Source organism: Aulonocara sp. 'chitande type north' Nkhata Bay, linkage group LG5 (assembly GCF_057382095.1).
Source record: "Aulonocara sp. 'chitande type north' Nkhata Bay isolate Kocher_YH1m ecotype deep benthic linkage group LG5, A_spYH_male_GT1.1, whole genome shotgun sequence".
Lineage (NCBI taxonomy): Eukaryota > Metazoa > Chordata > Actinopteri > Cichliformes > Cichlidae > Aulonocara > Aulonocara sp. 'chitande type north' Nkhata Bay.
In genome coordinates this window covers 48,476,478-48,492,410 of record NC_141348.1, presented here as the reverse complement: position 1 = coordinate 48,492,410, position 15,933 = coordinate 48,476,478, and the positions used below count along the sequence as shown (strand labels likewise).

The following is a 15,933-nucleotide window of genomic DNA, read 5'->3' as shown; positions in this document are numbered from 1 at the left end:
TGCTCAGTAAAAGTACAACTTCCTCATTAGGAAGGATGCTTCCATCACTGTCCTGCTACTCTACTTCAGGTTTCTGAACAGCAGCAAATAATCTTTAAATTAGAAGGAAAGATTTTATACAAAATTTCAAATCTGCACATAGAGAAATAAGAGAATGAATAAAAGATGATGGCCATATTTGTCTTAATTAAATGAAACAGCACGAGAGTCTGCTGTGTAATGATGGTTAACATTATCTGACTGCAGATATAAGACGTAGCATTCATAAGGTAATGACAGTGTGAGAGCACAAACATTAAAGTGCAGAGCAAAGCTGGACGTTACTGCAGCTTAGTGTTCATTTCCCAGTAACAACAGCCATGATCATGTTTCATGTGTCATGATCATCATGGAAGTCACTGCTTCATGTGACAATAAAAAACATTCATTTCATCATGAGCCATCATTTTAAAATAAATATAAAACAGCAGCATTTACTTCACGCTGACTCAATATGAGACAAGAGTAAAGATTTCATTTCACTGACGCATGAATCTGTTTTCCTGAACTTAGAATCAGTAAGTTTCTTCTGAGTGTCTGATGTGGCAGCTCGGTGTCACCGTTACAAGGATCCTTAGAAGGATCATCACTCTGGTTTCTCCAAGAATCTGCAAACAAGAGATCAAAGTAAATATTACACAAAAGCAACTTTTACATCAACACATACATGTGATAAATGGAGCTCCCAAAAAGATGAGTTATCAGCATCTCATTTAAAGCCACTGGACTGTGAGTGAAACTCTTTAACTCTAAAGATTTTAATGTTAACAATGAACTCAGTGAGCAGAAGCAGCTGTGAAGCTTATTAATCTGCATCTATAATATGTTCATGACTCCAAGTTTCAACAAGTCACACATCACCTGTTAGCAGGAGAAACAACTATCCCTCCTCCTCTGCTCATCCTCCTCAGAGACGCAGGGGGTGGAGTCTATCCCAGCATCCATAGGCCGAGAGGCGGGGTTAACCCAGAACAGATCAGCAGTCTGTCACAGGGCCAACACAGACACAGACAACCACTCACACTCACACCAGTTAACCTCCTGTCCCCATCATCCCTGTTTTAAACACATCACGGCACGATGCAAACTTCCCGAATCTGATACTTTTCATTTTGGTCATTAAAACAACAACAAATAAACCAAAAATGTGATTTTGCAAAAAGAGCTCGAGCTTAACATAAATATTTTTCTTTCTTTGGTCATTTAATCATTCACATAACTTTTCTTTGTTTCTGTAGCAACTCCTATTTTTCCTGGGTTCACGATTAAAAACGTACAAAACATCAACGTGTGAAACTGCAGACAATCAACCTGAACCTGAACACATCAAGTTCCTGCTTTACCTTCCAGAACAATCAAACACACAACAGAACAAACTGATGTGAATATGCTCAGTGAAACTTCCTCATGACAAATAAATTATATTTAAGGCAACATCACTCACACACACACACACACACACACACACACACACACACACACACACACACACACACACACACACACACACACAGAATAAAAGACCCAACAAAAAAGAAGCTGTGAATAAGATAATAAAACAAAAATTAATATCCGCGGTACAGTCATGTCTGCAGATTACAGAGATGTTGATATAATCCATCTTTCAAACGCACCTTCATGGACGATTAGACGGTAAAGTAGAGGAAACACACGTACACAGCTATCAGCACGACCGCAGAGAGAATTCCACAAACAAATGAAACTATGAGCACGATGTCTCCACCGCACGACTCAAACAGCTGGTCTGAAACACACGACACCAGCCTGCTGTCAACACGAGTCTCCATGACATCCACAATTTAGTCTGTGATCAACGAAAAGCACATTCATGAAAACAGCATCATTCACAGACTGAAACATGATGAGCGGGAATCAAACCTGGAACAAAGATCTCGTCAGCAGCTCGGTGGCTGAGCTCCTCCTGCGTGGCTACACAGAGGAAGAGGCTGCTGTTTGTCCTGGTCACCGTGGTGAGGAGGGTGATGTCATAGCGCTCTCCTGTGCGTGACACCTGTGGCTCCTCAGCAGGAAGGATGTTCCCATCGCTGTCCCTCCACTCTACTTTAGGCTTTGGAGAAGCACCTCTGACCTCACACTTCAGCTGCACCCCGACCTCGCTGATGTTCAGGATCCCAACAAACGGCTTCGGAGCTGCACCTGTGAACACAGCAGCAGGAAACACGAGTCACAACAAGCAAATCAGCTTAAAACTGTCTTCAGTGAAACAGGGAAAAGTTCTGCGTTGTTGTTGTTCCTGCTTCATGACACGTCTGAAGTGGGTTACAGGACACAGGACTGTTGAATCTGAGGAATGTAGAATAAGATTTGTTTCTGCTGATTTGTTTTCCTACCAGCCAGCCTGTCTGAACACACCCTGTTCTTATCCCGAGAACAAGCAGAGGCATCAGGAGATAAATATCTGCGGTCACTTTCCCCACAAAGGGTTGTTTGAACCAACACTAACAGCACTAAGAGTGTGGAGCATGATCGATACACTTTTGTCATTAACAGCAGAAAACACCAAATATTACTGATATCAAATCAGTATAAAGTTTTTATATCAGTATTGTGGTAAAGAAGGAATATTTCACCTCTTGTCTGTTATAAAAGTTCACGTGTGCTTCGCTTGTTACACTTGGTCTTTGGTTTGTTTTCAGAAATGAAAGACTCACCAACAACCAGGGTGACGTTAAATGTTTCTCTGTCCGGCTGATGAAATGGAAAATCACAGGTGTAGTCTCCACTGTCGGCCACCGTGGTGTTTCTGATGATGATGGAGGCGTTACCAAACTTCAGCTGGTCTGAAAAGTGTGACACGCGTCCTCTGAAGTGCTCGTCTTGACCTCGCAGGCCGTTGTTGTAATGAAGTCCAGCATCGTACACAAACACCTCCCTGTCGTCGCTTTTCCTCCAATCAAAGCGCGTTCGTTCGAGGCTCTCCTGGGAGCTGAGCGAGCACGGCAAGATGATGTAACTTCCTTCAGATGCCACCACCACGACGGTTCCTAAAGAATGAATCACAGTTTAAACCTCATGAGAACAAAACATGAATAATACAGAGCTAAATCTAAAATAAGTAGCTCGTAAACACGTCATCTCAACTGCAACAACAGTTTATAACCGAGTTAGAAAACAGTTTTATTCAGCATTTGAGTCACATGACCAAATCATTTAAGGAAGTTAGCATGAGATGAAAAATAAACTGGATGCACTCCTGTTTATTTCAAACATGCCAAACACCAGGACAGGAAAACCATCAAGCACACAGACTCCTCCTGTGCTCACTTCATGTTCGTCCAACCCCAGGTGAAGTGAACAGGCGAGTGTGATCACCTTTACCTGTGGAGCACACACCCCACAACCAAACATAGAAACCAAACATTAGCAATCCACAAAGCATGCATGCCTCCTACAGCAGCTTTATCAGGGAAACCTTGCTCTTATTCAGTTGGACCGTCTTTACCTTCAGAGCTGTTAATGGCGCAGAGTCAACAAGCTAACTTCTCAGAGGTTCTGGTCCATGTGTTAGCATCACACAGCTGCTGCAGCTTTGTCAGCTTTTCTTACATGATGTGAATCTCCTATTATACCACAGCCCAAAGGTGCTCTGCTGGACTGAGATCTGGTGACTGTGGAGGTCATTCGAGTACACTGATCTTATCGTCATGTTCGAGAAACCAGTTGGAGATGGTTTAAGCTTCTTTAAGCCTTAAGTGCTGTCCTGTTCAAGCAGCCATCAGGAGATGGTGCACTGTAGTCATTCATCGATAAACATGGTCAGCAACAAAACTCAGGTAGGCAGCGTGGACTTCGCTGGTACAGAGACCCACACCACCAGCAGCTGGAACGATACCAGGAAGGATGGAGCCATGCTTTCTTTTATTTACGCCATATTCTGACCTGCCATCTAAACATGGCAGCAGAAATAAAGTCTCATCACACCAGGCAACGTTTTTCTATTCTGCTGTTTGCTCAGTTTAGCCTCAGTTTCCTGTTCTTTGCTGACAGCGAGCCCCAGTGTGGTCCTCTGCTGCTGCAGACCATCTACAAGGTCCAAAGTGTGTTCAGAGATGCTCTTCTGCCCACTTTAGTTGTAACGAGAGGTTATTAGAGTTGCCTTCCTCGCCATTCTTCTCTGACATGAAGGCACCCAGACAACTGCAGCTCACTGGATGTTTTAATGCAATTATTCAGGTAAGTAAATCCCAAAATTTGATCCTGTTCATCTGACCTTTTATTGAATTAAATAAAATTGAATTTTAAAAGTGGAATATAAAACAGACAAACTTAGACTAAGACTCATTCTTCCCTTCTCTCTGAAGTGAGCATTTATTATATGTGACTATAAATATAATTTTTTAATTAATATTTACACCGTAACAAAAAGGCAGGAAGGCTTGTGTCTTTGACTGCAGGTGAGTTTGAACCGTTGCTGTGAAGCTCTGAGTTTGTTCACTTAAAAGGAGGTCGGAGCAAACTCTCAGGGAGACGCTGTGATCACAGTTACTGATGATTTCTTACCGTTTTCATGTCCTGCTGTTACCGCAGACACCGTCAGAGGGAAGAGGCTCAGAGATAAAAGCTCCGATAAAAACATGTTGCTGAATAAAGTCTGTTCCTCCCTGCGATCCAAACAGCAGCAGCTTAAATCTCTAAAAGTGAGTGAGCACTTCCTGCAAATCCCCAAAAAATGAAATCCAAAAAGATCCCAGGAGCTCACGAGTCGTTGAGTCCGGTGTGACTCAGGCTGGAGCAGGAATGTGAGCAGGTCTTCCCTGGTGCGTGTGTGTGTGTGTGTGTGTGTGTGTGTGTGTGTGTGTGTGTGTGTGTGTGTGTGTGTGTGTGTGTGTGTGTGTGTGTGTGTGTGTGAGAGAAACTCTGCCTTAACAGACTGGAGAGAAAAATCTATGACGTGCAGACCATCGTCACCCGTGGAGTCAACCTTTCATTACTTCACATTTTTCATGCATGCATCACGTTAGAGCTGTTACATCCTGTCCGTCGGTCGAGCTGGTTGGATGACAGAGGAACATGCAAAAACCGCCTGTTTCCAGAGAAGTGCAGTTCACCGAAACAAAACAGCATCACATTTCCTAGTTCACTGTGGGCATGTCACGTTTAAACATGCGCAGGCCCGTTGCAAGAATTAATGCAGGGCGCCGCCCAATAAACACAGAAGGCATGAGTCCAGAGAAGATTTATACCTGTACAGGTTCTGATCAGAGTCCACCTCCAGTCCTCATCCTTCCAAAACCACAAACAAAAACCACAAATATCTTAAATATCTGACCAACATGTGGACGGCCGAATGAAAGCTGCTGAAACATGATTCTGTTACTGTTACATTCAGACAGCAGCCCGACGCTGTCATTATCAAAGTCATTATTTAAACTCAGCTGAATAAAATCAAGGATGATTTTGAGGTAATGAAGAACTCAAGCTCCACGTGTCTCCCACACTAAGGCAAAAAAAATGTAAGAAGGTGGAAAGAATAAAAATACACATTTCATTTATAGTACTTTATTCTTTTGTGTGTGTGTGTGTGGGGGGGGGGGGGGGGGGGGGGGATGCAGAAAAGAATTTAAGAGTGAGCAGCGCTCGGCTCACATGACAGTAATAGGTTGGGGCGTCTGACAATCAATGTTATTTTAAAGCATCATTCGCCACCTCTCCATTTTTTTTCTCTTAGCTCTTTATACAGTACACTGGTGTGTGGTAACTTGTCCTGCATGAACAACTCCACCCCGATCAAGCTCGCCCAAATCACTGGAACACAAACACCATAAAGCCCAGAAGCCCCAGATTGGTCGTGACCAATAGCAAAGACCACAAAGCCAAGAAGACCAGATGTCTCTGTTTTTTCTGAGAAACAATGAAAGTCTGCACCAGTGTCTAAAGTCACCACAGAGATCAAGTATAAGCCAACAAGCACATCCCCACCCCACAGACGTAGTAAGGGCACCCAGAGAGAAGGGCCTCGAACACCGCAGACACCAAGGGACAGTGAACAGACCCGAAGGCCAGGTAGGACACCAGCCAGCACAACCCAGGTGCCAAGGCCCACCCCCAAAGGCGCAGGATACCCGAGCCCCAGACTCCCGGACCCCCAACAATCCTGGAAGAAAGAGGCACCCACCCCAAACCAGAGAGCCAGGTGAAGGGATAGGACAGCCTGCAAGGAGGACCGCAGGACACAGGCCAGCACAACTCACAGAGAGAAGGAGACTTCAAGTCTTTCTAATGGACCAGTAAAGGCTGCATTTAATTCATTAGCTCATTGCTGTTTGCTGCATGCTGGAGTTTTGGACACTAGAGGGCGCCAGAAAAGCACTGCATTTAATATTCATAAATTCATTGAGTGATGTGCAGAAGTCTGAGTAAAATCAAACTCTAAATAAAGCGAACAAAGCAACATTTAGTCAGCCTGTGATGTAGAGTTGAGATGTTTTACAGCTGACTGCAGGATGAAAGATGGAATAATATTCAGCATTTAAGAACAGACGCTAAAAAAGCTGACACAGCTCTTTGTTCTAACAGAAACATCATCAACAAGAAGGGAAACTAACTGTAAAAACGAAAAGACAGAGTTTGGAAAAGGTTTTATTTTTAAGTTGAGACAATGTTTCATGTTTTTTCATGAGCATGAAGGCACTAGTTGTCCCACAAGAAAGTTCATTCATTCATTTCACCAACAAAAAGGAGAAAACTAATGTTTAAAAGTCCTGAGCATCAAGCCTCCACAGAGTGGAAGCGAAAGTATCAGCACAGACTAAATAACAGTAAAAAACAGGGACGTCGCTCATCCTTGGACCACATCAAGCTTGCATGTGGAGCTCTGAGCGTCTGTTTCTCTGTAAAAACATAAAACTGGAGCTGATGTGATCAGGACGACATCTGTGGAAACACAAAGATCTCTGGCACAACTTCACTTGTACTCAAGGTGCATGGAGAAGAGCTATAGCCTAAAGAAGGTGAAGCTCGAGCAGCATCGTGGGAACAAGAACGACTGAATTACTCAATCGACATGTTTCTGCTCGTTGCCTTCATCAGAAAAACACTGGGCAGAGGATGGGAGGTGGGAGGGGCAATGATGATGATGAGGAGGAAGCCTCTAAAACGTGTTTTGAAAAGAAGATTGTACATTACACAGCAGAGGTACATTTTGCACACAGCCACAGTTAGTTACTGTATATGTGCACATTTGTAAACATGGCTCTGTGAATATGGATCTTTAGGAGTGGGGCTCCAGTCGTTGCATCAGATATTAAATTTAAAGGATCTTGAACAGTTTTTATAGTGACAGAATTTTAAAAAGGCAATTCAACATAGACCCAGACACGTCTATAAACAGCACAACGTTCATGTTTTCAAATTGTTTGTTTGTTTGTTTCTTTGATTTGAGATGGGACGACCTGTGAAACGATCTTCTGTGTGACTAATGACCGAGACCGTCTGTCTGCAGACATGAAACATACAATAATAATAATAATGAGAGCAGTAGTTCTGGGAGCACAAACACTAAAAACATTCACAGACGTCCTGTAACAGGACCGAACAGAATTAAAACCAGCTGCACTTTCGCGTGCTTCACAGTTCACTTCCTGATAACAACATGTCAAATGCAGTGTCTGTTTTCACATTTCATGATCATCATAGAAAGCACTGCTTCTCAATGCAATTAAAAAAGATGGCATAAATTAAAGCAAGAGTATTTCCTTCCCTGTAATAAGCTGCATCAACATAAAGACAAAGGAAACGCAGGATTTCAGTATTTCAGTTCACTGAGGTATGAATCTGTTTTCCTCAGTAACTTTGTTCTGGAGCCTGGAGTCTGCTGTAAATCAGCCTCACAGAAACATCGTGTCTCTGGTTTCACTGAGAAGCTGCAAAAAGGAAATAAAAGTACTTATTACATAAAGTCTGCTTTTAAAATCACACATACACATGAAGAATGTTGGTCCTGTGAAGATGAGAATTTTTATTTTGTTAAAACAACAAAACACAATAAATTCTGTTGGTCAGAATAAAAACATGTTATCATGAATACATCTGTACTTCAAACAGGAACTCTGCACACCATTCCCTCACCGTTCCCTCACTGTTCCCTAACCGTTCCCTCACCGTTCCCTAACCATTCCCTAACCATTCCCTAACCGTTCCCTCACTGTTCCCTCACCGTTCCCTCACTGTTTGCTAACCGTTCCCTCACTGTTCCCTCACTGTTCCCTAACCGTTCCCTCACCGTTCCCTCACTGTTCCCTAACCGTTCCCTCACTGTTCCCTCACTGTTCCCTCACCGTTCCCTAACCATTCTCTAACCATTCCCTCACTGTTCCCTCACCGTTCCCTCACTGTTCGCTAACCGTTCCCTCACTGTTCCCTCACTGTTCCCTAACCGTTCCCTCACCGTTCCCTCACCGTTCCCTCACTGTTCCCTAACCGTTCCCTCGCCGTTCCCTCACTGTTCCCTCACTGTTCCCTCACCGTTCCCTAACCATTCCCTAACCGTTCCCTCACTGTTCCCTCACCGTTCCCTCACTGTTCGCTAACCGTTCCCTCACTGTTCCCTCACCGTTCCCTAACCATTCCCTAACCGTTCCCTCACTGTTCCCTCATCTGATACTTTTTGGACATTAAAAAACAAAATAAACAAACTCAATGTGACTTTTGTTTGACAGCTTGAGGTCAGCTTTTCTTTCTCTGGTCATTTATTCATTCATGTCTCTATTATTTGTTACTGCATCATTCTTGACGAGGTCCACAGGTGTGAATATGTTCAAACGTACCTTTAAAGGCGAGTTACGCTGTAGTGTAGATGAAACACACACAGAGAGACAAAACGACGAGCGCAGAAAGAATCCCAGAAACAAATGAAACTATGAGCACGGTGTCTCCACTGCAGGACTCAAACAGCTGGGCTGAAACACACGACACAATCCAGCTGTTACACTAAAGGTCAGGTTTAGTTTCAACCCACAGAAATAAGATCAGCGTCTGTGATCAATGAAAAAATACAAACACGTCTGTGAAAACGTTTTTTTTCCTTCCTGATGTTTTATTTTATAAGCCAAGTAAACAGAAAATAAGATTTTTTAAGTGATGTTTTTATTTATTAAAGGAACAAAAACGTCCTACCCTGACCTTTAACCTGTGTGAAAACAGGTGCTTGTATTTCCCTCTGCAGCGCTCAGGCGTCTGTGATAACTGATGAACAGTGCGTCACACCAGTGTGGAGGATTTTCTGGTCTGTTCTCCTAAACTGACACAAGTGCTGCCTGTTGTTCTGGGTTCTTTACTGACCTCCTGGATGAGCCACCGATGTGCTCTCAGAGTAACTTTGGAAGGTCGGCGACTCCTGCTTCACCACTTTTCCAACTCCTGTTAATTGGTAGATAATGACTCTCTGTGTGAACCATAAAGCCTTAAACACGAGTTTGTACCCAAACATCACCGATAGATGTCACTGACTTGTCTCAGCTTCTCTTTCATGACGCGCTGCTTTGTCAGATTTTGGTCTAATTCACTTTTTCAGAAAAGTTTTTTGTCTTTTTTTATTCATTTCTGGTTTTCAGCTCTGGCAGCATTAATGCTTAAAATAGGAAAATTAAACTCAGCTTTCCAAAAGATTTGCCTAATCACAGTGTGTGTCTGTGTTTGGATAAATAATCTAAAAACTACCTTTTGTGTTACTTTGTTATTTATATTTGTTTGATGATCTGAAACATCTAAATGTGACAAATATGCAAAAAACAATGAAATCAGGAAGGAAGATAAATACTTTTTCACAGCATTGTTTAAAACATACAAACATCAGCATCACAGATGGAAACATGATGAGCGGGAATCAAACCTGGAACAAAGATCTCGTCAGCAGCTCGGTGGCTGAGCTCCTCCTGCGTGGCTACACAGTGGAAGAGGCTGCTGTTTGTCCTGGTCACCGTGGTGAGGAGGGTGATGTCATAGCGCTCTCCTGTGCGTGACACCTGTGGCTCCTCAGCAGGAAGGATGTTCCCATCGCTGTCCCTCCACTCTACTCTCAGCTTTGGAGAAGCACCTCTGACCTCACACTTCAGCTGCACCCCGACCTCGCTGATGTTCAGGATCCCAACAAACGGCTTCGGAGCTGCACCTGTGAACACAGCAGGAGAAAGTGGACACTCCATACTGTTTCAGGTTGGAATAACTTCTTAGGATGATTGCAGAAATGAAAGACTCACCAACAACCAGGGTGACGTTAAATGTTTCTCTGTCCGGCTGATGAAATGGAAAATCACAGGTGTAGTCTCCACTGTCGGCCACCTTGGTGTTTCTGATGATGATGGAGGCGTTACCAAACTTCAGCTGGTCTGAAAAGTGTGACATGCGTCCTCTGAAGTGCTCATCTTGACCTGAACGTCTGTTATTATGATGGAGGCCGGCGTCGTACACAAACACCTCCCGCTCATCGTCTTTCTTCCAGTGAAAGCGCGTTCGTACGAGGCTCTCCTGGGAGCTGAGCGAGCACGGCAAGATGATGTAGTTTCCTTCAGATACAGCCACCACGACGGTTCCTCGCCCTGAAGAATGAAACATATTTAAATCATTATGTTTAAACACAGAACAAATGCAGATCATTCAGAGATAAGTATTAAAACATCACATTCCTCCAGCACATCACACACACTCATATTGTTCCTGCACAGGCTTCACTGCTGAAGACATCTGCTAGTGTGTTGATCCACTCGTCTGAGTCTCACAGCTCATCACAACAGTTTGTTTTTTCAGTCAAAACCATCTTTTGCAAACCAAATGTGTCACCTTGATGATGAGTTTGTGCCTGTGTCTTAACTGTTTGGAAAATTTGGACTTTGCTGTCATGCAGCAGGCAAGTCAATCAAGAAAAACTGTAAATTCAATAAAAAATTGTCAACATGAATTCTTTCGATGCTTTGTTTATTGCTCGGATCTGTAACAAGTGTTTAACCCGTATTTGTGACTAAAAAACAGACCTGCAAACATATTTTTGGGCAGCTTGTCAGAAAAAGGTCTGACAACATCAAACCCAAACAGCCTCCACTTATAAACAGAAACACTGATAAGCAGTAGCAGTGATGATGAGGCTGCGATAGTTTAACGTGGAATTTACACACAGTGAAGACTGAGACGAAGAGCTCAGGCTGATTTAAAGATACAAATCTGTTCTGTGATCAACATTAAAACCTTTAAAGTCCTTCATCAAAGCTCCTGATCATCAAACTAGTTCATTCAATTCAATTTTATTTATATAAAATCACAACAACAGCCGCCTCAAGGTGCAGTGACGTGTGTGGAAACAATGAGAAAGGCTAACGTGATTTGAGAATTGAGTGAGAGCTGAACAATGTACTTAATAAAGTGTCCAGTGAGTCACTTTATTAGGTACATTATATACTTGAGATTAAAGTTTGAATTCTTTTCTTATACTTGTTTAAATCCACCGATCTTAACAGAAGAACATGAAATGAATGTAAATAATCCCGTCACATCTTTGGGAACGATCACAGAATCAAGTCCTTAAAGAAAACTTTCATCATAAAACAAATGTTAGAACAAATGTCTGACGTTATACACAAACCAAATCTCAAAAACAAAAAGAGAGCTCATAGATTATGTCCGGTGTCTTTAACTGTAGGGGAGTTTTTTCACTTGGTCAGTTCACATCTGGAGCAGCTGGATCCACAAACTGCTGTGAGAGCAGGCAGTTCACAGCACGCCATCACATTTTAATTACATGAATGGGAGACAATAGTCTGGATTCAAGGTATTGGAGACATGTACAGCTGGTATAAATTATAAAGGAGGTCAGAGCACAGAATCAGGGAGACTCTGTGAGAAATGATCAGAGTTATTGATGATTTCCTACCGTTTTCATGTCCTGCTGTTACTGCAAACATCATCAGAGGAAAGACGCACAAAGATAAAAGCTCCGCTAAAAACATGATGCTGAATAAAGTCAGTTCGTCCCCGTGATCCGAACGACAGCAGCTGGTTAGGAGGTGAAATCTCTGCAGTTAAAGCACCAAATAAAGTCGGAGCAGTTCCTGCAAACCGGAGACCAAAACCTGAGACCTGGGAAGGCTCGCACACCGAGATGGTCGGACACAGACTGCAGCAGGAACCAACAAGTCTTCACTGTCAGTGTGTGTGCGCGCGCGCATGCGTGTGTGTTTGTGAGTGTGTGTGTGTGTGTGTGTGTGTGTGTGTGTGTGTGTTTGTGTGTGTGTGTGAGACACCTAACTCTGGAAGTAGAAACAGCAGACTCACTCAGCAAGTATTCACATGCACATTAAAACTTTCATCACTTTAAATTTTTCTGTGAAATCGCAGCTCTCAGGAACACGATTGTATCCTTTTTCTGATGAACAGGTTCAACTTTCAAAGACCTGCATTCACTGATAAAACAAAGCAGCTGCGCCACATTTCCCAGAAGTTCGTAGTGGGAGTGGCGGCTTTAAGCGTGCGCGGTCCTGCTTCAGGAGCTGTGGGCTCACGGCCATAAGCAGAGAAATCACAATGAGCGCAAACACAGACACACACAGAGAGGCAGGATCAGTTTATCTACACAACAGCCAACAGCCTGAACGACTGTCTGTCCAAACTACATCTGCTGATGTTTGGTGGTTGAAGCAGGAGAGACAGCAGTGATGGAGCTGCCAACCAGTCCTGGCTGCTGTAAAGAGTGTGCGTCATCATATTTATCTTGCAACATAACAGGGGACCAGATACCAACAAAGTAAACGTGAAGCAAACACTGTGTTTGTGAAGCTCAACTTCTTTTCTCTTGCTCCTCATGAAGCTCTTTAATGACTCACAGCTTTATTCCACCTTGATTTTTATTTTACCCACAGTTAGATTCATTAGCCTCCAGCATGGGTCTCATACGCTCAGGAACCCCTCCATGGGGAGATCTCCTCTAGGGCTTAAAAACCTGGGACTCGGGATAAAATGAAACAGCTTGATGAACCCAAAGGAGTCCCGTGCCCTTCATTTCAAACTCGTGACCTGACCTGAGCTTACGCAGACAGAGCTGTTATAACCCAGATAAGCTCAGGATAAAGGATGGACGTCAGTGTTCGCTGATTAGGAAAACCCAGAAAAAAGGCCAGTGAACGCACCCTTTTGCACCCGGGGTCACTGTTACAGCCCACTCTAATCAGCGAGGGGTCCACAGTGAATGGATATGCTGTGAGCACAGTAAATGTTGAAGCATTACAGGTGCGGTTTGTGTAACTGCTGACCTGTTAGTTCTGGGCATGATCAGATCCAAACGTTGTGTTGCACTGTTACACGTGTTTCAGATGAGCAGAGTTCTTGGCACTGACTGGATGAACTTCCACGAACATCTTCTTCCTTTCCTGCTCGACCAGCACACCTTCCACAGATGACGGCACTGATTCACGCGTCCGTGGCAGGACTGAAACACACCTGCTGTTAGTGCTACACGTGAGGACTTAATCTGACTGATTACACACCAACTGTAGATCTGAATAATTAAATCTGTAAATCTGTGAACAACTGCTCACCTGACTGAGCGATCACCGAGCTTATGTCATGGAGAAGCTCATCATCTGTCTGTCCACAGCTCACAAGCATCACTCCTCTTATGATCAGTGTGTTTAATCAAACACTGATCACCTGAGGGGTCCAAACAGTGCTCGAGGTCACGGTCAGATTTAGTGACCTCTGTTCGCTCACACAGGCAGCATTTTAGGTCTTCAGTACACCAGCGCCTGATGTTACAGACCTGTTCGTATCCGGGGTTTGTCCTCGATGATCTCCCCGAGACTCACGATTGATTTCAGGTCCAGACTCTGGGTTAGCCATTTCATTATTATTACCATCATCTTCATTATTTCAGGGTCATCATTGTGCAGTCAGGGTTGTAGTCGTTATGTGGTGTTAAAAATCTCTGGCTTTTTATAAAATGTGTGAAAATCTTTAGTCAAGCGACGATGAGACCCTTAAAGATTCCCGTCCTGTTCTCTTGCATCTTATGAGGATTTTCAGTGAGTTCATTAGTGTCAGTATTGACTTCCACTGCTGGAAAATCGAACCTCGCAGTTAGTGAGAGGATCATCTCTTCAACCATAACAGCCATCGAGGCAGCAAAAAGGTTCACGGGTTGTTGTCCCTGTAAATTCATCTGAAAATGAAAGAGTTAACAGTGAGTGTCAGATTGTCAAATCCAGTACGTGGTTAACATGTCAAGTTTCTGCGTGTCACATCAGTGTGACAGCACTCAGTGCATTAAACCTTTTATAACTGTGATATTTCCTGTTATGAAAACCACAGCTGGCAGGCAGCTGGAAGCAGAAACATAAACAATGACTCTTTTTATGCTTTCGTCTGTTGAGCCGGTCGGACGAGAAGTCAAAGCGTACGTACGCTTTCATAGAACAGCATCACATTTACCAGGACTGCACAGTGGCAGTGGTGGCTGTAAGCATGTGCAGTTTATGGTAAATGGCCTGTATAGCGCTCTACTAGTCCCTAAGGACCCCAAGGTCACCCTCAAACTGAACACTGTTTTACCTTCAGCTGGTTTACATAAATCTCCTCTCCACACTCAGCTGCTTCCAAGGAAGGATCTCATCCTGCTGCTGGACTCTAACATCAGCCTTTACCTGCTCTGCAGATGTTGAGACCTGAACGGTCACTTAAACCAGGAACACTGAGTCAGACCAGCTGCAGCCTGAAGTGGACTCAGCAGGATTAGACTCTCACAGCAGGGTCGTGTGGTCGTGTTTTAGTGTTCAGAAAGCTCATTTTCAACCAATCATACACTGCCCAATGGAAAACCATTGAGGAACAAATGCTGTCTATACCTATTCAGGCAACTCTAGCTGACAATAACTTACAAACCTATATAAAAAATACTGATAACATGTGGGTGAAAAGGACCCTTAAAACATGGAGAACTATTATAAAGGAATATAAACTCGAGACCAATATTACAGTTCTTAAATGGTGTGCTTACGACTCAGAGTTCAAACCTAATGAACTGGATTCTAGATTCAAGGACTGGACAGGTAAGGGCATAACAGCCCTGTGCAGTATAATGAAGGATGGAAAATTGTTCAGCTTTGACATGCTTAGAAAAACATTTTCATTAGAAAAACAAGACTTCTATCGATATCTGCAGTTAAGGCACTATGCTGACACGAAGATGAGAAACGTAACAATGATAAACACACGCTTGATGGAACTGTTTATAAAAAGCTATAACTCAGAAACTATTGATAGAATTGTATCATGTCTCTATAAGGGTCTAATGGATTTGAAACCACATTCGACTTCATATATTAGAACAAAATGGGAGAAGGAAGGAGGGATAAAAATATTAGAGGAAGAATGGACGGCAATATGGAGATATCAGTGGATGTGTACCAGCTCACAAAAGTGGAGGGAATTTGGCTGGAAGTGCCTAATTAGATACTTTATAACACCTTCTCAGAAGTCTCATTATGATGATAACCCCCCTGCTTGTTGGAGGAACTGTGGAAATCAAAGTGCAAATCATTACCATATTTTCTGGGACTGCTCAATCTTGAGGGATTATTGGAGAGAAATACATAATGCCTTACAGGATATCTTTAAACGTGAAATATCTCTCGAGAGTAAGACTATGTCCTTTGGATATATACCTCAGGAATGGCCTAAATATGATAAACATTTAATAAATATTTTATTGGTGGCCTGTAAAAAGAATATCACCAGAAAATGGTTATCCCCAGAGAGCCCAAACATAAGTACATGGATGGAAATCACAATGGAAATTTATAACATGGAAAAGATAACAGCTTCTGTTAACCACAAGCTGGAGAAATTTACATCATATTGGGAAAACTGGGTTAA

General features: G+C 43.0%; 2 protein-coding genes across 5 annotated transcripts; both read right to left on the bottom strand.

The window, feature by feature from the left end:
* Positions 1–480: 480 nt before the first annotated feature.
* LOC147331611 (putative butyrophilin subfamily 2 member A3) lies at positions 481–4,790 on the bottom strand. Of its 4 annotated transcripts, none has more exons than XM_086294044.1 (6): positions 4,582–4,790; positions 2,733–3,065; positions 1,939–2,217; positions 1,674–1,804; positions 901–1,578; positions 519–647 (listed from the first exon to the last, which is right to left on the bottom strand). In XM_086294044.1, the coding sequence occupies exons 1-4, from the start codon at positions 4,655–4,657 to the stop codon at positions 1,686–1,688; spliced, it is 807 nt and encodes a 268-aa protein (XP_086150170.1). In that variant the 5' UTR covers positions 4,658–4,790; the 3' UTR covers positions 519–647; positions 901–1,578; positions 1,674–1,685. The 4 variants fall into 4 exon arrangements, with proteins under 4 accessions (XP_086150171.1, XP_086150170.1, XP_086150168.1 ...); XM_086294042.1 differs by having other exon boundaries at positions 901–1,023; positions 4,582–4,774; XM_086294045.1 differs by lacking the exons at positions 901–1,578; positions 1,674–1,804 and having other exon boundaries at positions 481–647; positions 4,582–4,774.
* A 1,865-nt stretch (positions 4,791–6,655) lies between these two features.
* Positions 6,656–12,169, bottom strand: LOC147331610 (butyrophilin-like protein 1). The gene is made up of 5 exons (XM_086294041.1): positions 11,942–12,169; positions 10,278–10,616; positions 9,911–10,189; positions 8,847–8,978; positions 6,656–7,943 (listed from the first exon to the last, which is right to left on the bottom strand). The coding sequence occupies exons 1-4, from the start codon at positions 12,015–12,017 to the stop codon at positions 8,860–8,862; spliced, it is 813 nt and encodes a 270-aa protein (XP_086150167.1). The 5' UTR covers positions 12,018–12,169; the 3' UTR covers positions 6,656–7,943; positions 8,847–8,859.
* Between the last annotated feature and the right edge of the window lie 3,764 nt (positions 12,170–15,933).